Source organism: Scatophagus argus, chromosome 13, assembly GCF_020382885.2.
Source record: "Scatophagus argus isolate fScaArg1 chromosome 13, fScaArg1.pri, whole genome shotgun sequence".
In the NCBI taxonomy this organism is placed as follows: Eukaryota; Metazoa; Chordata; class Actinopteri; family Scatophagidae; genus Scatophagus; species Scatophagus argus.
Window position 1 is genome coordinate 17033678 of NC_058505.1, and position 22182 is coordinate 17055859.

The 22182-nt window shown below is 43.0% G+C and overlaps 1 protein-coding gene and 2 long non-coding RNA genes across 11 annotated transcripts in view; 1 reads left to right on the plus strand and 2 right to left on the minus strand.

Annotated features, from left to right (window-relative positions):
* Window positions 1–22182, plus strand: part of tnk2b (tyrosine kinase, non-receptor, 2b) — a 52961-nt gene that overhangs the window by 23332 nt on the left and 7447 nt on the right. For 4 of the 9 annotated variants that reach the window (XM_046407787.1, XM_046407781.1, XM_046407780.1 and 1 more), the window contains 16 exons: window positions 6605–6782; window positions 8004–8074; window positions 11066–11332; window positions 11469–11621; window positions 12088–12251; window positions 13336–13455; window positions 13881–14007; window positions 14168–14314; window positions 14652–14746; window positions 15030–15224; window positions 15907–15998; window positions 16317–16439; window positions 16733–17160; window positions 17292–18509; window positions 20412–20507; window positions 22012–22142. In XM_046407787.1, coding sequence (XP_046263743.1) covers window positions 6620–6782; window positions 8004–8074; window positions 11066–11332; window positions 11469–11621; window positions 12088–12251; window positions 13336–13455; window positions 13881–14007; window positions 14168–14314; window positions 14652–14746; window positions 15030–15224; window positions 15907–15998; window positions 16317–16439; window positions 16733–17160; window positions 17292–18509; window positions 20412–20507; window positions 22012–22142 — 3590 coding nt within the window. In that variant the 5' untranslated portion in view covers window positions 6605–6619. Of the gene's footprint in view, window positions 1–2893; window positions 3821–6604; window positions 6783–8003; window positions 8075–11065; window positions 11333–11468; window positions 11622–12087; window positions 12252–13335; window positions 13456–13880; window positions 14008–14167; window positions 14315–14651; window positions 14747–15029; window positions 15225–15906; window positions 15999–16316; window positions 16440–16732; window positions 17161–17291; window positions 18510–20411; window positions 20508–22011; window positions 22143–22182 lie in introns of those variants that run through there. The other 5 variants (XM_046407783.1, XM_046407782.1, XM_046407785.1 and 2 more) reach the window with 5 other exon arrangements.
* On the minus strand, window positions 11825–18306 carry LOC124069067. The gene is made up of 3 exons (XR_006845015.1): window positions 18168–18306; window positions 15914–15992; window positions 11825–12240 (listed from the first exon to the last, which is right to left on the minus strand). It is a non-coding gene; the product is annotated as an uncharacterized LOC124069067 (long non-coding RNA).
* The window catches only part of LOC124069068, a 34503-nt gene continuing 30645 nt past the window's right edge, over window positions 18325–22182 (minus strand). Inside the window, exons 2-3 of the long non-coding RNA XR_006845016.1 lie at window positions 18840–18894; window positions 18325–18460 (exon numbers count right to left, since the gene is read on the minus strand). This is a non-coding gene — a long non-coding RNA (uncharacterized LOC124069068). The remainder of the gene's footprint in view (window positions 18461–18839; window positions 18895–22182) is intronic.

A 22182-nucleotide genomic window follows, 5' to 3' on the forward strand; every position in this document is an offset into this window, starting at 1 on the left:
CATCCACCCAGCTGAATACTCCATCAGACTGGTGCTACCTAGTGGTGTCTTAGTGGAGCTGCACTTTCACTCAACATTAATCATGTTGCTCAAATCTACTTAGTTGGGAGGCAGCTGACAGCACTGCGACACATTCCTTCACTGATTTAAAACAATTGAGACATACACTGTTCAGTAAACAATGTCACTCAATCAGCTCCCTGCTCCCATCAGGCCTTTTCCTTTTTGTTCCTGCCCATGATCTGTTGCCTTGTCCAGTCACAACTGGGCAGTACAGAAGTTTCAGGCTCCTTGTCCAGCTGCTGATTTGAAGGAATGTGGGCTATTTAAAATCATGTTTCATAGTCATGTGAGTTACATAACTGCTCCTTCTGAAGCAAGCATTATTTTCTGACTTGTTAAAGCTTTAAAGTTGACTTTACTGTGACCCATTCCTTTGCAAAGTACATTAGTACTTGTTGACTTTAGGGAGTTTTTATACCATTAATGGCATAACTCACTTCAGGGAGTTGTTTCCAGCCCCAGAGACAGAGTGTGTGTTTTCCCCACTAATGTCCTGTCACATCCTGTGTGCTTGATGGTTTAGAACCAGATTCTTGACGTCACCTCTGCGTCTCAGTGACTGTGAGTCCAGGAGGAATCCACACTTAGTCTGTAAAATAATGGACAATGGGGTGGCCACACCCAGCAGCTCTCTGAGAAATCATTTATGAAAACACAAGAAGAGTAAAAGGTAGTTGTAGAGGCAGTGGACCTTTAGCACACTGCCACATAGTATATGTGAGGGTGTGTGTTAACACAGTGTAGAAGTATGAGCATTTGCGACTTAACCTCATCACTACCTTTTCTTTCGGTGTGAATAACTTGATTAGTTTGATTGTTAAATAGGCCACAGTGAAAGTCTACACACTGGATATACATTGTGACCAAGCTAGGACATCCTCTTTAAAAGCTATGGCTGTTGAGCAGGTGGACAAGCTGAAGAAGTCTTTAGCCATGAGGGCTCCCCAAAATCCATTTCATCTGGCTTTTCTGATATTAGGGGATTTATTGGTTACATATTATAGTTCCTTGTTTGTTAATTTCCATTAGGAATATGTTTTACAACATAGAGTAAGGTAAGAGGCATCTATCTCCTATGTTCTCCATTTTTTACACTATTAGACAATAGCCTACTATTTCCAGCATTCAGGTGATTTTTCAGGGTTTGTACTACTGTGGTCAGAGAGTTTCGAATTGCGTATCTGGCACACTGCCTTTGACTTGTCACCACTCACTTTTAAACAGCTGAGGTCTTCAGAATTTTGTCTTCCCTTTAATGATCAAGGTGAGCTGAAGCAGGACATCAGGTGCCCAAGCTCACATGGTATATATTTCCACATTTCAACAGTGCAGTTAAAAGGTAGAAATATAGCACTACAAATAGACCACATGTATGCATTGTTCTTTGGTCATATGGTTATATTGCTTATGATTTTCTGATAGATATTCTCAGAAATAGACTACTTTCTTCCAATGAATGACTTTATAGTAAATCAGATAACTAAAAACGCTATGCTAGTCTTCTTGTTCTGTATGGAAGCACACAGACACACACCGACAGACCAACACTCTCATAAACAAAACTGTACTACACAGCACCACATGTCTGTTGTCCTGTCTTTAATTAAAATCAGACAATTTAGGGCAACATCCCTGTTTTGTTGTTGTTTTTGCTTGTTGCTTTCCTTCCCCTCTGTGACTCCACCGCCTGTTCACCTCCCTTCCTTCCTCTAGTAAACCCAAATCTTCCTGATTAAAAGCAGAGTAGACTGACTGTGAATGAGAGCGAGAGGGGCAAAAAAGCTCCTTGGTGAAAAGCTAAAGGCCAAATCAGATGCTGAATGGACTGATTAGCAAAGCAAGGAGCAGAGAGAACAAAAAGCAGTGAAATTAAAAAACCAAAATCTCAATGATGTTAAGCAAGAGACACAATGGGAGGGGGCTAGCTGCTACTGAGGGTCTGAAAAGCAGCTGTTAAGGGTTTGTTTATAGTCAGCAGAGGGGGAGAGAGATAACATTTTTGGAGGATTAGAGACAGGAAATAAAAGGCAGCACCAAATAAAGAAGAAAATGCAACGGGTTGGCTAGACCCTGGGGAGGGAGGGAGTGAGGGGAACAGGGTGAAAGAGAGGGGATTAATGAGGGAGTGAAGGATAGGGTGAGGTTAGAGACTTTTATGCTGCAGTTGTAAAAAGACAGAATGGACGTCAGTGAGATGGAGGAGTGGGGCGTGACTGATGTCAGGTGGGCAGGTTGTGTTAGGCTAATTGACTTGAAGCATTAGTCATCCACTGACAGGCATCTGCTGGCTTTGTGATTTATGCTCACCATTCAGACTTCTCTGTTTGTACTATTGTAAACACAACATAAGTGGATTCAGTCTGGAAAGCTACTGCTGCCTTTAAAACACATGACCAGTGTGTTATTTTGTGACTACAAACAGTCCTCACCCCCACAGTGTATACTGACAGTCTAACTAAAAAGTCAACTATCCACTGTGGTTAATTGCGACAGAAGCAGGCAGGAATATAGGACAACACCGAGCAGTGGACAAGGGAAAGAAGTGGTCGGTGGTAGTTATGTGTGTGTGTGTGTGTGTGTGTGTGTTTGGGGGGTTGCATCACAGGAAACAAGCTCTCCATCCTGCAGTTGAATGTGACCCTTTGGCCCTGGATCAAATGCTCCTCCGGGCTGAATACCATGAAGCCTCTGTCCTCTGCACCACGCACTGCTCTGCACTGCACGGACCGTCTGACTGACTGCAGGAGGGATAGGAGGCGGGGGTGACAGAAAGCTAGGGTGAGGAGGGGAAATGTGCTGCAGGGGGAAGGTAGGAAGAGGAACACGTTGGGGAGAAAGTTGGAGAAGAGGGGGAACAGACAACAACAGAGGAAAAACAGACAAGCACACATTATTGTTCTTAGAAACCACCCAGACACTCATCTTGACGCACCTTAAAATGTGAAACCAGAGACACTCATTCTGGTTCTCGACTCAGCTGCCTGCCTGACTGGCAAGCGACTGAATCGGGGAGAAGTTGCTCCTATTTTTAGCCCCACGCTTGATGGAAGGATGGAAAGGAAACAGATAGTAGCTGCACATGCAAAGACAGAGAGATTGAGATGGAGGAAGTGTGTATGTGTGGGTGAGAGAGAGAAAGAGAGAGAGAGAGGGAGTGAAAGGAAGGGAGAAAGGAGGAGTGACTTATTTGTGAAGTTCTGCAAGTTTGGATTACAGGCTCATTGCTGTCTGAGGAGGACACATGGCTAGACTGGGCACAGGGCAGAGCTGGGTTGATTTCTTTGCAGCGGGCAGCAGCTCCTAATCACACTACAGCCTTTTTTCCAGAAGTTATAGGACTGCTTAAGTTCTGTTTTGCACACTGAAGTGCTACATGAATGCCTCTTTGCCTTCTTGAGGGAGCTGAAGCTAAAGAAGGGGCTTACAGAACGATTGCCCCGCCATGGAATGTAGTAGATTTACGTGCAGGATCATAGGAAGCTTTTCTTCCCCCTCTCGGGTTCGGAGCTGGGGGTCTGGATCCGAGGAGTGTGTGCACTTTTTAGAATACCATAAGAGACTGGGGACGTCAAACTGGGAGGACTGTGGCTCTGGTAGTGGTTTAAAAGGCAAGCAGCCACCTCTGGCCATTTAAACCACGTACACACATTTAATTTTTTTTGCACCCACACTCATCAGGACGAAGGAACTAAGGATGAGACGCTTTGACAAGCTGAAAAAGTCATTGCCGTTCCTGGCACACTTTCACGTGTATCGAGTAAGTCTGGTGTCTGTCTGATGTCGCACTGATCCTCTGAGGGGTTTTTGTCATTTGGAAATATGACATGAACAGTTGAAACTATAGTCAGGATCATGTGGTCTACCCAGATGTTTGAATATAGCATTTGTATCATTAATATGATATAGTGTGCGTGTGTGTGTGTGTGTGTGTGTGTTTGGACTGTCCAGCTGGACTGGGGCCGTCCTCTGGGAGAGTTGTTGTTATTGCAGCAGGATGTTAGAGCAGAACAAATCTGATACAGGACATGATTTGGCCAGGAGGTGTGTGTGTGTGTGTGTGTGTGTGTGCGCGTGCGTCTGTCTGTCTATGGGCATTTCTTCACCACCATGAGGAATGAGTTCAGTTCAGAGGCATTTCTCAGTAGGATCATCATGTTGTTTCTCTGTATCTGAGTCCATACATCCCTCTTTCCCCTCTCTGTGTCACCCTTTCCTTCTTTTTACTTAGGTTACCATATGTACGAGCAGGAATGTTGACTTTTAATCGTTGAATGGTTTATTTGAAAGTGAAGACCAGTTGTGCCATGCTCCATTCTTAAACATTTTATGTTTCCTTAAAACACACACACACATTTTTAGAAATATGGGGAGTTGGAATGACTATTTAGAGCCTTAATACTGGACCTCTGGCCCCAGGTTGGATTCCTCAGACTCCTGCCGCAAGTCACACCTGATGGTTTGAGCATAGCGTTCCTTCTGCTGACCTCACACCTCCACAACATACACCATCTATTCCCCCATCCTATCTCAAGAGAAGTGAAGACAAGCACATGGAGGAAAAATGATCTTTACATATGACAGCATAACAAAGGAAGGAACCTTTTTCTCACCTTTTTCTCTTACCAAAATGTGATTTGGTAGTGTCAGTTGGTGACAATATATGATCTTTGCCAGACTAGACACAACACATATGAATCTCCTCTCTGAGTGAATATATATAATATATACATATATATGTCTAGTTAATGAGACTTGTAAATTATCTTGCTGACAGTGAAATATGATATCAGGGCTTAAGCACCTTGATTTTGACCCCTCATGCCTCAGATCTGACACTGACATGGAAAGAGGCCCAAGAGGAAGCTGCCTTTATACGTCTTTGGCACTGTGCAGTGAAGTAACACTTACATGTTGACTGCCAGGGAGGGTCAGGCTTGGTGGATAATGGTGGACATGGTGGACGCCCCATATAGGGATATGTTTTGCTTCATAAAAAAATGTCCCTTTCATGGATGCAAAGGTTTTGTGTAAACTTCAGCTTCAAACTCTTTGCGTGCACCACAGATTCAATAAACATGTCACATGGTAGGACACATTCGGCACAGCTTAGCGCAGCAGTGGACCGGCCAAAAAAACTGCTGTATCGTCTTTCTTAGGGTAAGGGGTCAGGCATGATGCAGCAAAATGCAAAATATGGCAATGGATTCAGATGACTGCAGCTGTAGTTAATCCTAAAGCAACAGGCACTGCTGGCATTCCGTGTAGCCTGCATCTCTATAAAGTGGATCTTCCAAGCCGTATTATACTGGGTTGGTTTAATAACGGGCTTGTTGTCCCCGCTTCACTCTTCAAGCTAACATCAAAGACCATTCTCACAGTGTGCGTTTGAACTGAAACTATTTTCAGTTGCCCTGTCAGAGTAGACAGAGCCTCCCGCTGACTCGCAGAGCCAAAGCTGCGTGTTTGGATGTCGCTAAAGAGATCAGCTGACCCACTTTTATGTGCATTGGAATGAATTTGTATTAGGATATGGACATCTGTCATAGCCATTGGGGGGGTTGAGCCCATCCAGTAGATTGGATTCCCTCAGACCTTCAGAAATTCAAGGAAAATAAAGGACACTCACTGTGTTGCATGATTCCATTTAAAAAGCAGAAAGATGTTGTCAGTATTTATGGCCCAACATTAGGTGTGTATTTGTGTGAGGCAGACAGACGTTCTCTAACTCCTCAGGTCACAGTCATTAATCAATCGGAGGTGGCCTCTAACCAGGCCTATTATGAAGTTCAAATGACAGAGAGCAAGCTGTGACCCCTCTGACACTTTCCTCTGGACCTTGTAACCTTGGCTCAGCCAGCACAGGAAGTTCCTCATTCACACAATCTAATTACTACTCAGGGGACTGACCCCCTTCGCCCCAGAGCATCCACCCTGAAGGTCTCCCTGTCAGTCCCAGCAGATTAGGAATGTTTGTCATTGCATAGGTTGGTTTACGGGTTCACTGGGGAAAATGCTGTGGCTCAGTGTGAGCTGGTGCAATGGAGGGAGCAGACAAGCTCTTGTAGTGGTTCTTTATTGCCTAGTTCGAGCTCGTGACATTATGTAGATGGTGATGGATGATGTTTTAGGCTGGGATGGTGTTTTTGACATTCAAGATTGATGGTCTGACTCCAGAGAGGGATGTAGTGTATTGTGGAAAGGCTGTAGAGCCTCCTGTTTGTCTGAAACAAATTAACAGCTGACTGTGTACATTAACAGAGCTGCTTTATTTGGCCCTCTGCCCTAGCGTGTTTTGAATGTGTTCAAAACATGTGTAGTTATGAGTATTTGGACTGTGAGCGTGAATGTCTGAGCTTTCTAAGCAGGTATTTCAGTGTGCTGTGAATTCAAATTTTTTTAAACAGAAGAAGGTGTGATTGTTTCAGTGACTTTCTATGTAGTTGTATTTTGCAGGTTTGAGACCAAGCATTCAGAAAACTGTTGAGTGAATATTGATTGTTTAAAACTCAAGTTCCCTGTATCCTTTGTGTGTGTTTTACAGAAACTAGGCAGTACCATGCAGTGTGAGGAAGGCACAGAATGGCTGCTGGAGCTGTTGATGGAGGTGCAGTTGCAGCAGTACTTTTTGCGAATCCGAGATGACCTTAACGTCACACGGCTGTCACACTTCGACTATGTCAAGAGTGAAGACCTGGAGAAGATTGGCATGGGTCGACCTGGTAAGAAAAGATTGTGTGTGTCTGTGTGAAGTTGTAGATCTCATTATACCTAATAACATTAGCAGGTTAGCATTTTCATTTTGAACATGTTAGCATGTTGACCTAAGACTTAAGACACTGATGTTAGCATTTAGCTTATACTGCTGCCGTGCTATGAGCTAAATGTCATAAAGGATCCCCATAAAAGATCTGCTGACACTGTTACACTCTTAGTGTTGATTTTCCTTATCATCTCTTTGATGATTAGAAATGACCCAGCAAACTAGACAGACAGTGTTAATTTTGCACTGTGGCTTGATTGTTTCTTCAAAAGTCTCTTTGGCAGTTAAGCAGGGTCACAAAATCAATTCAGCAGATCAAAGAGTGAACATGAGATGCTGCCAAAGATGCTAGTGTCTGAGGAAACTCTCTGGCTTGTTTTCACTGTGTTTGCTCCTCTTTGCCTCCTCCTTGAATAGTCATAAACAGACGGTAGACTCTCCTCAGCTCCTGTTTTCTCTAGTTAGATTATATCACCAAGTACACCTTGGGACTGGCAGAGTCTCCCAGTCTTTCCTAATGAAATGGTCGTCTCTGTCACATATAAGTCATTTTTGTCCATTAATTATACATTGCAGAGAGATTAAGAGCTAAGTTATAATATTATCCTTCCAATTCTCTTCATTCCTTTGTATGGCTATATAAGGGAGTGTTCTACATCTTTATATAGCCTGAAGTGTTAATTTCGTCTGTGTGTCACTTGGCTCACCCTCAGCCTAGCTCGAGCAAATCCGCCATCACTAACACTCTTAATATCACTTAAAAGCCTCAACTGGTAATTAGGCACAATAGGATGGGACACTGAAGTGCCAAGTCTTTTGTCTGTGTGTGTGTGTCTGTTAAAGGGGATGGCAGCAGTAATGTTCAAAATCCAGTTAGTAAAGCCCTCAAGGCTTTGGCTACCAAGCCGCTTAAGACTAATTACACCCACTTCTCCTGCTCATATATTCACTCACATCTTTCTTCCCCTCTCAGCTCTCTGTTTTCTGTGCTATCCATCCTTCCTTCTTTCTTGAATATGCTGTTTGTTCATGCTTTATCTCCAATCTCTTGTCACATATTAGGTATATATGTGTGTTCTCCATCTTTTTTTACCCATAGGGGAAAAAAGCAGCTGCAGTCTTCATTATTTTGTGTTTACAGCTGACCTTCACTGCATTTGTCTTTTTTCTTTTGATAAAGGACAGAGACGACTGTGGGAGGCAGTGAAAAGGAGGAAAGCCATGTGCAAACGAAAGTCCTGGATGAGCAAGGTGACAGACATAGACAGGCACGACACACTCTCTCTCACACACACACAGAGGACTCATTTATTATGGTACATGGTATGCTTGACATTATGTCGCCATGGTGGCATCTGTCTGTCTGTCTGTGTGTGGACACAAGACCTTTTGAACAATTCATTGTAGAAACTTTACTTTGACCAGTTTCCCCCTGTACAGATGATATGATAGGATTGCATCATCAGTTGTTTTCTTTTTACAGTTTCTTCTCAAATGTAGCCTTTACCACAGTGGTGTATGTTAGTCTGATCCAGAGGGCCAAGCTGACTTGGATATCATAAGCGAAGGGCCACAAAGTGGGCCATTTATTATAGCAAACTGGGGTGTATCTGATCTAACCTTTGTTGTGTGGCATGGTAAGCTAGATTCCTGTACCATACAGTCTTTCACCACCAGAGAAAGGTTTGCCTTGTCATGAAGTTAACTTTTGTTGCCCATTCTTGGGATGGTTGACTGCTTTGTAGAAATATTCTGCCTGCAATTAAGTTGGAATACAGTTTCAGGACTTTTTCTTCCCTTTCATATGATGACAAGGTTGTGGCAGAGTTAGCATGCTTGGTGAAAAAAAGTCCTCCATGTTGTATTCGTTGAACATTGTGGTAATTTACCTCGAGATTCATCAACATAATCCTACCTTTTAATAACGGAGATCATTTTATTTTTCTCTGAGGAAGCTGTGGGCCAAATTGAGACGGTCCATGGGCTTATTCAAGCTCTGGGGACATATTTTGCAGTTGTGTATTAAGGGCACTCGACACTGCTTTGTTAAATCGGGACATACCGGTACTATTCTTCTAATTTCAAGCAACATCAGTCTTTATTGCTAGTGGTTGTCGAGTGTGAATGGCAGAGTTGTTTGGAACACTTCTGAATGAAACCCAAGTGACTTTTCAAAGCTTCAAGATGAGTGGCCAATGTGCACATCTTCATTATAGTTTGTTAGAATTGCATATGTGTGGAGGTCTGTGAGGATTATGGCCTCAGTGTTTTTTCGATTGGTTCTCTGACCTCTTTTCAAAAGAAAAGAACAACACAATGTTCTTTCCAGATGTAGGCACATCTGTAGGGAACATTCCTCTCTATAACAAGACAGCTTGCCCCTTCACACGAGAACAAGTGCATTCGGATGCACACACTGCATTCACAGAAATGTTAAGTTTGTGTCTTAAAGTGACAGAACCACGTCTGACTGTTCATTTTCTTAAAATAAAGGCTGAAAGTTTAAAAGCAGGAAAGGAGAGGTGTTTCACACAAACTCTGATACAACTAGACACACAAGGCTCGGAGGAATTAAGTGTACGAAGGAATTACTGAGCAGACGTTGCCAGTACTCTGTGTGTGTGTGTGTGTGTGTTGGCGGCTCTCAGTGGAAGTCGTGGTGCTCGTCGTCTATAATTACACCTGTCTGTTTTCCCCTCTGGCACCATCCTCAGCAAGAGTAATATGCTTCCTCAGCCCACCCCGTGTGTATGTGTGTGTGTGTACGTGCGCTGCCATAGTCAGAATCATTTGAATGTCGAGCCTCCTATTTGAAACCCCCTTACCACACAGTAACCACAGAGATGTGGTGTTTTTAAAAAAGGTCTGCAGCATTATGTCATGTCTGGTCCAGGGTGAATGTGAAACCACACGCTGCCTGCTACTGTTTATATCTGGCCAGTCAAATATGTTTGGCACGGGGGATTCATTGACACCTCGATGCTGTTTCTGAGCACTGACCTTTGTTTACGAGCCAATAACGAATTCACATTGGTTTCATTCACCTTATTGCCTTAGACTGAAGATTGTTCTGCCTGCCTTACCTTGTTCTATTTTGTATGTTATTTGATACGTAGCTTAATTTCCCCTCAGTATCTAACAGCAGCACCAGATTCTGTGCATTCCTATTTTGGTAAACAGTCCTATTTAGGGCTTCAACAAAACAAAGGGTTCCCTTAGGTTCCCTTAATGGCTCTGCACAGCACACACATTGTGCAGATTCAAATCTAGGAGAATGGAAAGCTCTCCAGGACACACACACACACACGTATATATAGGCACACAGAAACATTCAAGACACTTAATCTAATAGTGCTTCTTAATGAGTACTTCCTAACTCATTCCTGTTGTGTTTTCAGTGAGAAGCAGGAAATTTCTCTCTCTCCTACTGATAAATGTGTGTGTGTGTGTGTGTATGTGTGTGTATGTATTACTCATGTTGTAGGAACATAAACAGATTAATGTGTGGACTCGTGTTCCTCTTCGGGACAAATCTTAAGTCTGTGTAATGAAAATCACAAAATTTTCGGTTGAAGACTAGGTTTGAGGCTAAGTTTAAGCTACTAATGTTTAGGGTTAAGTCTTGATGAAATTAATATAAGTCATTGTCCTCTGAAGTGTTAGAAACAAAGCCGTGTTTGTATGTGTGCTGGGGGTAGACGAGCTGCTCCTTACGTCCCCCGCCAAGGGTTCCCTGGTCGGTGCTGGTGATCCCACTTTTCTGACTGCTGGATTCTCACAAGTCATAACTTGTCTCCTCACATCACACAATGTGTTGTAGACTTTTACAGCAGGAGAGGAGGAAGAAGTTAGGATGACAAGGCTCACTGCTGTAGACACTTTGTTTATCCTGTATTAGGGTTCATACCAGTTCAGTTCAGTTCATATTTATTGTTATACTTACACACAGTGAAACCATGTCTAGTCACTCATAGATAATGCATCTGAACTTAAAGGTATATTAAATAATAGTACAAAAATAATAATAGATGAAATACATTGAAAACACCACCCATACTTGTTTCTCTCATTTTCCTCTTCATTATTGGATCCTTCCACTACAACTCCACACTCACCATACTATTTCTCTTACACACACATTCACACACCAGCTCTCTCCCTCTCTCTGCATTCACTTTCCCACTTTTGCTCACCTTACTGCACGGCCAGCGTCATTCACTCTTATTCTTTTATCCTCCCTAGGTGTTTAGCGGTAAGCGCCCAGAGGGAGGAGACTACCCCCAGCAGGGCCAGCCGGCCTCCTCCTTTCGTAAGCTGTCTCCCACACCTCCACTGGGCCTAGGGGAGGGAGTCCTTGCCACGCAGTCTGGTGGTGCTCCCCTTGATGGGCAGCAGCAGGCTCTGACCTGCCTCATCCCAGAGAAGGATCTGACGCTGTTTGAGAAGCTGGGGGACGGCTCGTTTGGTGTAGTGAAGAGAGGAGAGTGGCTGACACCTGCAGGGAAGGTGGTGAGGAGACCTGCACTTCACATGTATTTACTTCTGTTCATATCCATAAAAAGAACTCCTGTTTGTTGCAGACATCTGTTAAAGAGAAAGAACGGCTCACATTTGGTACATTTGAAATATTTGTCCTTGTTTCCAGCTGAACGTAGCTGTGAAGTGTCTGAAGACAGATGTGCTCAGTCAGCCTGACGCTCTGGAGGACTTCATCTGTGAGATCAACGCCATGCACTCCCTGGACCACCAGAACCTCATTCGACTCTACGGTGTGGTGCTCACACACCCAATGAAGATGGTAGTGGACACACACGCACACACACCTTCACTTTTTCTTTACTACCCTCTCATTAAACCCACATACGCGAACACAGATGTCCCTCTCAGGCACTCTCTCAGTTTGCTTCATAACCTTACAGCCTGTTTGAATCAGGTCAGGCACCTTAAGGCCTTTGTCATGGCCAGAAAGAGTGATGGAGTAATGAAGTAAGACAGGAAGGGAGGAGGTCTAAAATAAAGGCTGACATTTTAGCCTTGTTATTTCATCCCACTACTTCTTGCGGTGTTTTTCTTTCCATTCTCGTTTTTTCTTCTACGTATTTCCTCCTCATATTCTCACACCTTTTCTTTTTTGCATATTGAAATGACACCTCCCTTTCTCATCTAAATCATATACTCCTCTTTCCTTCTGACTTGTTACTCCCATGTACCACTGTTCACTCTTTTTCCCTCCCTCTCTCTCTCTCTCTCTTCTTGTTGCGAAGGTGACTGAGCTAGCTCCTCTGGGTTCTTTGCTGGAGCGTCTGCGATGTGTCCGTCCACAGGGCCCCGTGCTGATCCACACTCTGTGTCAGTATGCAGTGCAGGTGGCCTGTGGCATGGCCTACCTGGAGCAGAGGAGGTTCATCCACAGGGACCTGGCAGCCAGGTAGAAGACAGACAACTTTTTACATAGGATTTAATACATTTTATTATATAAAAATCTTATTTTTTAAAGCAGGTGTTTTATTCACATTCTCTGTGAAACCTATTTTCCTTTCATTTTCTTTTTTTTTTACTGGTATGTTGAATTATTTGTATTGCTTCTCCTTCTCCTCCACCCAGAAATTTACAGGCCATTAAAGGGAGACTTGGCCCGAAAGCAAGATGAGTCAGTGGTTGGCAGCCCGTACTGGGTGGTCCAAGCTCTTGGCTTTGCCCAACTTTGTCACTTTGACTTAACTGTTGACATGATGTAGATGCTTGAGAAAATCTTAATAGTCGGTAAAACTGAGTCATTTTCCTATTTAAGGCTGTGATAAAATGGTAATGCTTCGACATGGTTGTTGCAGTACAGCAGACACAAAGAAGATTTCTCAGGTCCTGCTGATTTTAAAACCCTTACAGAACCTGATATATTGCAGGTTTGTTGATGCTTTCAATTAAAACCTTTAGCAGGTCCTGAGTTGTAGGGCTGTATTGAGACAATATACACATTATTTAAGAGTAATGACACTGTATAGCAAACAGTTTCACATGACTGGATCACATTCCAAACGTTGGCCAGGACGGACTCCCCCTTTTTTTGCTAGCTGTAGTTTGATAAATCACTTAAATCTGTTTTTGTTCATCTCCTGCTAAGGTTGCAGCCACTCACCAAAACCATAATGGGATTTAAATTTCACGTTTTAGGTCAAGTTTAGTTTGATAACTCTTTCTCTTCTCAACAACAACAAAAAACCACATTTCCACAACAGTAAAACTCTTATTTAGGAAAACAGTTTTTTCTGCCTCATCTCTGTTGTTGCTATGGTATGTGGAGAGTTTTATGAGCATCAGTGGAAATATGATGGTCAAATTAGTAATATACTAAACAAGCAAAACGCAGTTAGCCAGAGTTCAAATCAAACAGCAATGTTAAAACTATAGGTATAAGATTATACAGTAAACAGCATTAGAAAAGGTGTAGTTACACGCATGTTGAGATTAAAAATACACAGAAAGTTGTTCAACATTTGACCCTCTCTTTTCAGGAACATACTGCTGGCCTCAGCTCACAGAGTGAAGATCGGTGACTTTGGCCTGATGAGGGCGCTGCCGAACAACCATGAGCACTATGTCATGCAGGAGCATCGGAAGGTCCCCTTTGCATGGTGGGTGGACTGAGAGAGCAACACAATAATCAAAGCTGTACTTGGATGCAATCCAGGGATGGATATGAGTGGTTTTAGGGGTTAGGCTGGGAACCTGATTTATTTTTTTCCACATCTGACTGGTCACCACTACATTTAAGCCATGATGATAATTCTCATAAAACAATCCTTGCTCCTTTGCCAGATTCTGAGTCAGCCAAGAAGCTATCCAGCAGTCTTTCTTTCTCTCCGTTCATATACATGTATGATCTTAGTTGATGTTTCCAAACACAGTACACCTTTTAAAAAAAGAAATAAACAAATGCCTTTAATGTTATATATGAAATATATTCTCTACCCAAAGTGAGCATGACCTCTGAACAGACATGTAAATAACTGATTAATTGTACAGCACATGTTGAAGTTTGTCAACCGCCCTGCTGCAGGTGTGCCCCAGAGAGTCTGAAGACCAGAACGTTCTCCCATGCTACAGACACATGGATGTTTGGAGTCACTCTTTGGGAGATGTTTACACATGGCCAGGAGCCTTGGCTAGGCCTTAATGGGAGCCAGGTAATCAAGCACAGGCAGAAAATTCTAAACAGAGAATATACCAAAACATTTTGATTTTAAAGTAGCACAGGTAAAACTAGTTACATTTATTCACAATATATTATAACATATTATTTCCTCTTTCAATTGTTTTCTCCTTTGTGGGGAAAAAAAACCCTAGATCCTGCACAAGATTGATAAAGAAGGTGAACGCCTTCCTAAGCCTGAAGACTGTCCGCAGGATATCTACAATGTCATGCTGCAGTGTTGGGCTCAGAAACCAGACGACAGGCCAACGTTTGTCGCCCTGCGCGAGTTCCTGCTTGAGGTGGGAGGGCTGACATTAAGGTGGCTACAGGAGTCTATCCAGAGTGTTAAACATGAGGGGTTTTTGACCTTTTTAGTGTTAAGGATACTCTATTCATTAGCTTCTCCGTCTGCATGCAAGTCCTCTAAGAAAAAGACACTCTGTGGTAATCTTTAAACCACTACTCCAGAGAGGGCCCAGTGTTCCCTCAGAAATCCATCATTGAACAAATTGACTTTAAGCTCCCCCTGGTGGACTTACTGAAAAGACTTTGACTATCAGCTTACAGTGTGACCCACTCATCAGTTTAATGTGTCCAAAATTACATTGGTCTCTTGTGTTTATTTTTTCTTTTCAGACCATGCCCACAGACATGTGTGCTCTGCAGGACTTTGATGAGCCTGACAAACTTCACATTCAGGTCAATGATGTCATCACCATTATAGAGGGGAGGTGGGTACTTATCTAACAAACCTGCCAACCAACCTTACTTCTGTTAAATATTATTTAAAGGGTCTGTTGGTCTTTTGCAGTGACATTTAAGATATTTTCATTTAAGGAGCTCATCCATGATCACTATTAACAAGATAATGATTTATATTAAAGTAAATGTAATACATTCTAACTAGCAAATTGTTAAATATCCAGTAGAGTTACTTGGTTTGGTCAGATGGTAAGTCACCATGTCCACAGCTGTGGTTCATCCTGTTTCAGCGTCTGTATTTCTGTGTTGCAGGGCTGAGAACTACTGGTGGCGAGGTCAAAACAAGCGGACCCTGAAGGTCGGACAGTTCCCTAGAAATGTGGTGACATCAGTCGCAGGTTTGTCTGCTCATGACATCAGCCGGCCTCTAAAGAACAGCTTCATCCACACCGGACACGGAGACACCAACCCTCAACGCTGCTGGGGCTTCCCTGACAGGATTGACGAGTGAGGATACCCTTCTATCTATGAACTTTTAGTCTTTAGTTTCAAAATGTACCCAGAGAGGCATTTACTTTGTTTAATTGTCTCCTCGTCATTTTATAAACATCTGTCAGATGTGATAGAGGTCTTATTAGTTTTTGCTGAATTGTAGTAATAAACTACTCTCGCCAATAGATGGCAGTAGCACAGTATTACAAATGTCTACAAGAGTAGTAGGGCATCTGGACTTGTTAGGGTTCTTGAAGACGTTTCGCCTCTCATCCAAGAAGCTTCTTCAGTTCTAAATTTTGGTGGGGAGTGCAGAGTATTTAACCCCTGTGGGTATTGTATTCCTAAACAAAAGGGGCTGTAAGCCTATAGTCTCATCCCTGAAGTGGGCCTTACTTCCACCTGGGAGAGGTGATGAGAGTCGTTAGGGGGTCTGATGACCCGTTGACCCCCCTAAGTTGTTGACTGAGTGGTTGTCATCTGAGTCCTTCTGGTAAAAAAGGGGTCATTAGAATGAGTCTGTGCTGTGAATCTCCTGGGTAGAGAAGCCAGGAGGGCCCTGTAAGTGGGGGACAGGTTGTGGTGGAGCCCACCTCCTCTGTTATGACAGTCTACAAGGTTACTGCCAGATTATAACACCCAGGTTAGTTAGTATTTTGACAATTACTGTAATTAAGTCTTTCTCTTTTTCATCCAGTTTGTACCTCGGGAATCCCATGGATCCTCCTGATGTCCTCGGTGTAGACCTCAATGGTGCTCGGCCCACACAGCTACCGGGACGAGCTAAAAGTGAGTAAAAGAGGTCTAAATTAAACTTAAAACTTAAACTGTTCTTATGCTACTGTTCAGTATCTACCAAACTCTTTGGTTGGCACCACATTTACATCACAGATTGTGGGTTTGAATTTGAAGGTTATGGCAGTGCAGATCTTGCTTTGGAAACATGGTCACCGGACAGCTTGCTTTTCATTTTTGTTGACGCTTTCTGGCAAAGCTTTGTTTTGCAATCTGACATTTACTTCCTGCATTTTTCATCCTAATCTTATTAACTTAACTGCTGTCTCCGTTTTTCTTTTGCTATGGTGGGATTTGCTTTTATTTTTCCAGAGGAGCCTCCTCCCCGCCCTCCTCAACCAGCTGTGTTAACTAAGAGTAAGTCTGGTTTCCCTCAGCAGCTCCTCACCCATTGTTCCTGCCCTCTCTGTTCCCTCCTTGCTCCGCTCCTCAAAGGTACATCCCATGCTTTTTTTTAATCCTTCCTTTGCTTGTCTTTGAAGTGATTCTGCCATCTACTTTTATTTACTCCCTTAACATAACTGTTTCTCCATCTTTCTACCCTTCTGTGCTTCTAACAGGTGTGCGGTGTCCTTGATGTGCACTATAGGACTAACTTTGAACCTGAAACCTTTTTTTGAGAATGGAGGGTGTCTTGTGGATTTTGTGGTTTGAAGTGATCTTGAAGAAAATCTGTGTTGTCACTCTCCATTTTTTTCCAGTCATGAATGTATTGTTTATTTCTCCAGAGCCTTCCTATGATCCAGTAAACGATGATGAGGATCTGACTTCAGCAGGACTAAAGAGATTATCACTTCGGAAAACGGGTTCTGTCAAAGGCCTAAAACTTAAACCTGCTGCATGGGTCGCTGCTTCCAAACAGGGGAATGGCCGAACTTCAGGCTCAGGCTACAATCCCAACACAGAGGTGTCCCTCATTGACTTTGGGGAGGAGTTCCCCCCATCCACACCCTCCCCTGTGGTTGAAATTCAAATTCCTTTACTGGCAAAGCTCGCTTTAGAAGCAGAGAACATCCTGGACCGGACTCCACCTCAGAGTCCATGTAGATCATTGCCTCGCCCCCTTCACCCCACTCCAGTAGTGGACTGGGACGCCCGGCCATTACCCCCACCCCCAGCCTATGATGATGTAGCTCAAGATGAAGATGATATGGAGGTATGGTAGGAGGTGATAAAGCACATTCCACATTTTGCAACGATATAATGGAACTAAGTTGTTTATCTCCTGTTCTGATATCACTTTCATCCACAGAAGAATGTATTTAAGTGTAAGTCTTCTTTCCCCAGGTGAGCTCCATCAACAGCACAGAGCAGCAGCATGAAGAAGAGCAGAGCGATGTCCATGATCCAGATGAGGCTTTCTCCCCTGAGCAGAAGGTGGAGGGTGAGGTTCTTGTCTCCAAGGGTCCAGACAAACCAGCCCTCGAGGACAACCTCTTTCTCCCCAGTAAGCAGAACCAGGGTCTGTCCTCCTCTTTCTCCCAGTCAGCGGAGATCTTCCAAGAACTCCAGCAAGAGTGCATGAGAAGGCTTAACGTACCGACTGGAAGTGGTGCCCGGTCAAGTTCACCATCCCAGGTCTCAGCTTCGTGTCCCCAGAGTCCACAGACACAGGAAGGACACCAGCAGGCTGTCCTCTCCTGCAATGAGGACAAACCCCAAATCCCCCCACGCGTGCCCATCCCCCCTCGCCCCATAAAAAAGGGTGACTACACATCAGCTCGTTGGTCAAGGGATCTCTCCCTGTCACCGACGCCAGCTGACACCACAGAGAACTTTTTAGGCCCAGGCCAGGATCGACCACCTCAGATCCCTCCCAGGGAACCTTTGTCCCAGCCAGGCTCCAGGACTCCCAGCCCCATGGGCCTGGTTGTGGGCTCCCCCCAGCAGAGAGTCTACTCTGTCAGCCCTACCACCATGCAGGCTTCACTTACCTCCTGCTCGTCCACACACACCTATGGCTCCTACCTCTCCACCTCTCCAGGTAAACTCATGCCTACCACACACAGCTTTGCCTCAGATCCTAAATATGCTGCACCAAAAGTCATCCAGGCACAAGGGAAGGATGCCACCAACAAGGGCCCCTGCATCCTCCCCATTGTCCGTGATGGACGTAAAGTCAGTAACACACACTATTATCTTCTACCTGAGAGACCCCCTTACCTCGACCGCTACGACCGCTTCTTCAGAGAGGCAGAGAGCCTGTCTGCCAGCAGTGTGGATGAAAGGCCAATACGGCAAGCCAACACTGCCACTGTCAGACCCATGGTGGTCAGCAGCCAGACTCTCCAGGGACACACCCAGGGACAGGGGCTTGTCCAGCCAGGCGAACTGAAGGCTAATTTCTCCTCTAACAATAACAGCAGTCTAGGAGGGCCACGGTCAGGGATGAAGACATCAGTTAGTCTCCCTCGCGTCTGTTCAGACGGGCTGACAGCTCAGATGGTTGCTGCTTCCTGCACCAGGACAGATGGAGGAGGGAACTCAGCTGACAGAGTGAGGATGGTAAGGTCAAAGATATTTGGATTGCCTTTTGCTGCTTCTCATTTGAAACACATGTATTTTACGACTTATGCTGAAAGGTTGCTGTTTTTAGTTTCTAGCGTCATTATCACACAACAAAAAGCTAAAATATCAGTGCCCTGTTCTCTGTAATCCAGTAGGCTTGTAATAAGACTTTAAATGTGATATAATAGAGTGTGGTTCATATTTGATACATGACTTGTTTGACTTCTCTGAATTAAAATTTGTATTTTACAACAGTTAATGTAATGGTACTGTTCACATTTTGACACTGTGAGACCAAGATGGCACCTAACAAATGATCAACAGTACCTGGCCATAGCAAGGCTTCAAATGGGATGTTCTCAGGGGGAAGTTGTCACTGAGCCTGGAGTGTCACAGAGTGTCATAAGCAGGCTGCAACAGAGACACAGAGAGACAGGAAAAGTCACAGAAAGGCAGTGGACAAGGAGGATGCTATGCATCATCAGACAATAAGTTGACTTGTGAACAGCGTGAGATGTCATTGTCAAACTGTAATTGATGCTCAAGGACACATGACAAGTTATTGAGACATTTTTTTGTTGTGGTATACCCACCACTGGTGTTAGCTTTTGTTTCAGTAAATTGTTGGAGGTGAAGATGAAGATGAACATTGTATGTTTCTACTTAAATGCCCTGCTTTCATAACATAATATCACTGTAGCGTGAACTTTTTACATTTTCCATAAATTTCACCTGGAAGTCGAATATCCCTAACTTTTGTGAGTAGTGTATATAACCATAATGATGAGCAGTATATTAGATTTTCACATACACTGAACACAAGGGGGCAACAGAAGGTCATTTTTATTGGTGGTCTTCCCTGGCCATACTTCTGCAATTTGCAATTTCTAGCACACACAGTAGCAGGTTTTAACTGCACAAATCTGTTGTAACTGAAAGAATTTCCTCTCTAATCAACTTCAAATCATTATTAGAACTAAACTGCGATTGATGTGTAGCAGCAAAACATCATTTCAAGCTTGAGTTGAACTTATGAAAGCCATTGAATCAGACTAATTAAAGTGAAAGTTACATCTGAATATTTTTGTCAGCACAAAACTTGATAGCATACAAACACTTTTTTTCCTCAAAATGAAAAAGCACAAAAATGTTATAACTTCTCTAAGTTATTTAATATAGTGCTTCTGTGGAGACAGGGGAAACATTAATTTTGTAGTGAATTGAATTTAAAAGACATGGAAGCAGAGCTTGATTGTTTTTTTGGTTTTTTTTGCTGGTCAATTGATTCTGACACCGACTGAACCTGATTGAACTGGAGATCGAATCACTGCGAAACACCAAAGGCTCTCCATCGATCAGGCACTTGGCATTTTGTAATGGATACTGTGATCTGTGGCCACACAGGAGGACTTCAATGCAGGCTGTGGACATGCACATCACATTTACAAGCTGTAGCAGTTTAAATAATAGTGTATAAATAAAAAAATAAAATCAGTGGCTTTGCTGCAAAGTCCCATCACATACAGGAGGACAGTATGTGTGATATAGCTCAGTTAGTGAAGATATAGGGACTATACAAAAGGCTTCATCAGATCCAGTGATGCTTAAAGCTCCTCACTTGGTTTCCTACCATCAACTTTCTATGAAGCTAAAGCTAAACAAATGAGCTCTGATGAGTACCAAAAAAAGTTTAACAAGTGCAAGACCTAACTCGATTGTCAAGTGTGGGAAGTGTCTGAACATAATGGATGAATGCTAAATTAAGATGATGAGATGATTTCATTTCAAAGAAAGCACCTAGTCGTGTGTGCAGGTGTTGAAGACAGTATGGAGGTCAAGTGAGGAGCCAGAGGAAGGAGAAGCCAGGTGTTCTAACACTGTTGATGCTGTGTGATTCAGGTGCAGGAGGCAGTTCATGGTGTGACGATAGAGGAGTGCCAAGCCGCCCTCCAGAACCATAACTGGAATGTACAGAAAGCTGTGCATTATCTTAAGGTGAGAGCATTTATTAGTACGCTATGAAAAAGCCAATGTGCTGCAGCCAGTTACTGATTACCAGTGTGTGTTTCCCGTTGACCATACTGTGCTTCTATAGTGATCACAGTAATAAAGGATTTTTAAAATGGTATTGTCTGGAGCCTGAAATTGAACACATCAATAAATAATAGTTAAAAAAATAAAATGAACTGTAGAAAGAAAAATAAATCTTTCAATCAATTTGTTAAAATAGTTTAATATATAAATATATATTTCATCTATCTTTGTTTTTGCACACATTTAATAATTTATTCCCCTTCCCCCCACAACCTTTTCCATTTTTCTCATGCTATGCTTTATGCGTATATGATAATGAGATGGGTGTGTCCATGCCTGTCCAAGCCAGTGACTGGTTCAGGCTGAGTGTTAATGTGTGAGTGTAGCGATGAAGAGCAAGTGTGGTTGTGTCTAGCTTAAGTGAAAACACTGGTTCAGAGCCCCGGCCTTTTCCACTAACAGTAGTAGCAGTAAAAGGGAAAAAAAATAAATGAATAAGTTTCTGGATTTATAACAGCTGATTTGTTTGATTTTATACCTCACTTAAATTATTTAACTAACGGTATTAATTATTGATGTATTCAGTACAGAAACCTTTTTCTGACTGAATAAGGTTTTTGTCCTTTGTGGCATCAAAGTATCATACAAAAACAAAAACAGTTAATAAATAATGTTCCAGACAGAGTCAGGAGCAATTATAAATAATAATAGTCTCAGTGTGTTAAAAGAAAGTAAGCTTTCACACAAGAGAGGTGAACTGATTTGGTAAAGCTAAATTTAACACAAAGTAAGATCAGCAAACATGTCGTGGTTCTAGTCCATCAAAATAAAGACCCTATGAAGTGCGTGATTATATGTAGCACTGCAGAGCTGCTCCTCAGAGATCCAGTTTATTGCACAGACCGTGAATCCTTTCCTGTAATAACCTTTTTTATATAGGATATAACTGCAAACAGGTAGTCATTTAAAGTTGCTGAATGTCATTTTTATTTTATGGGTTCATATCATATGATAAAAGCAACTTTGTTGAACTTTAAAGGAAAATCATCTCAGAGCTGCAATGACCCGGGTACAAATAATAATAATACTGCTAATAATAATGATGATAATAACAACATATACACTGATGTGTCTTCAGTGTTGTGATGGTCAGCACCATCTTAGCTGCCAGCTGGAAGAAGTATTTGGATTGCAGTGGGCACAGGGGAGCACTTGACTGCTTCTTAATAGCTGCAAAGTTTAGGGGACAGAAAAATACAATCAAAAGGTCTAAGATTCAATCTGAGCAACACACTGAGCTTGCTGTAAGACTGAAATAATGTCACAATATGCTTACTGCAATCACACTCCCCTGAAGAAGTGAAAAAAGACGAATTGCGCAGTTCTGTCTTAACAGTAACTGTGGCCCTACTGTAATGCCCTCTCCCGCTCTGGCTGCTCATCTTTGTTATCTGTCTCTCTGCAGGTGGAGCAGTTGTTCTGTTTGGGTTTGAGAAGCAGGTCAGAGTGTTTAAAGCTGCTGGAGATGTGTGACTGGAACCTGGAAGTGGCCAGCACTCAGATGTTAGATAACTACGGATCTACAACCAGACAGAGGTACTGTATTCTATAGCTCAGCTCTGAGTCAGGACTTCTC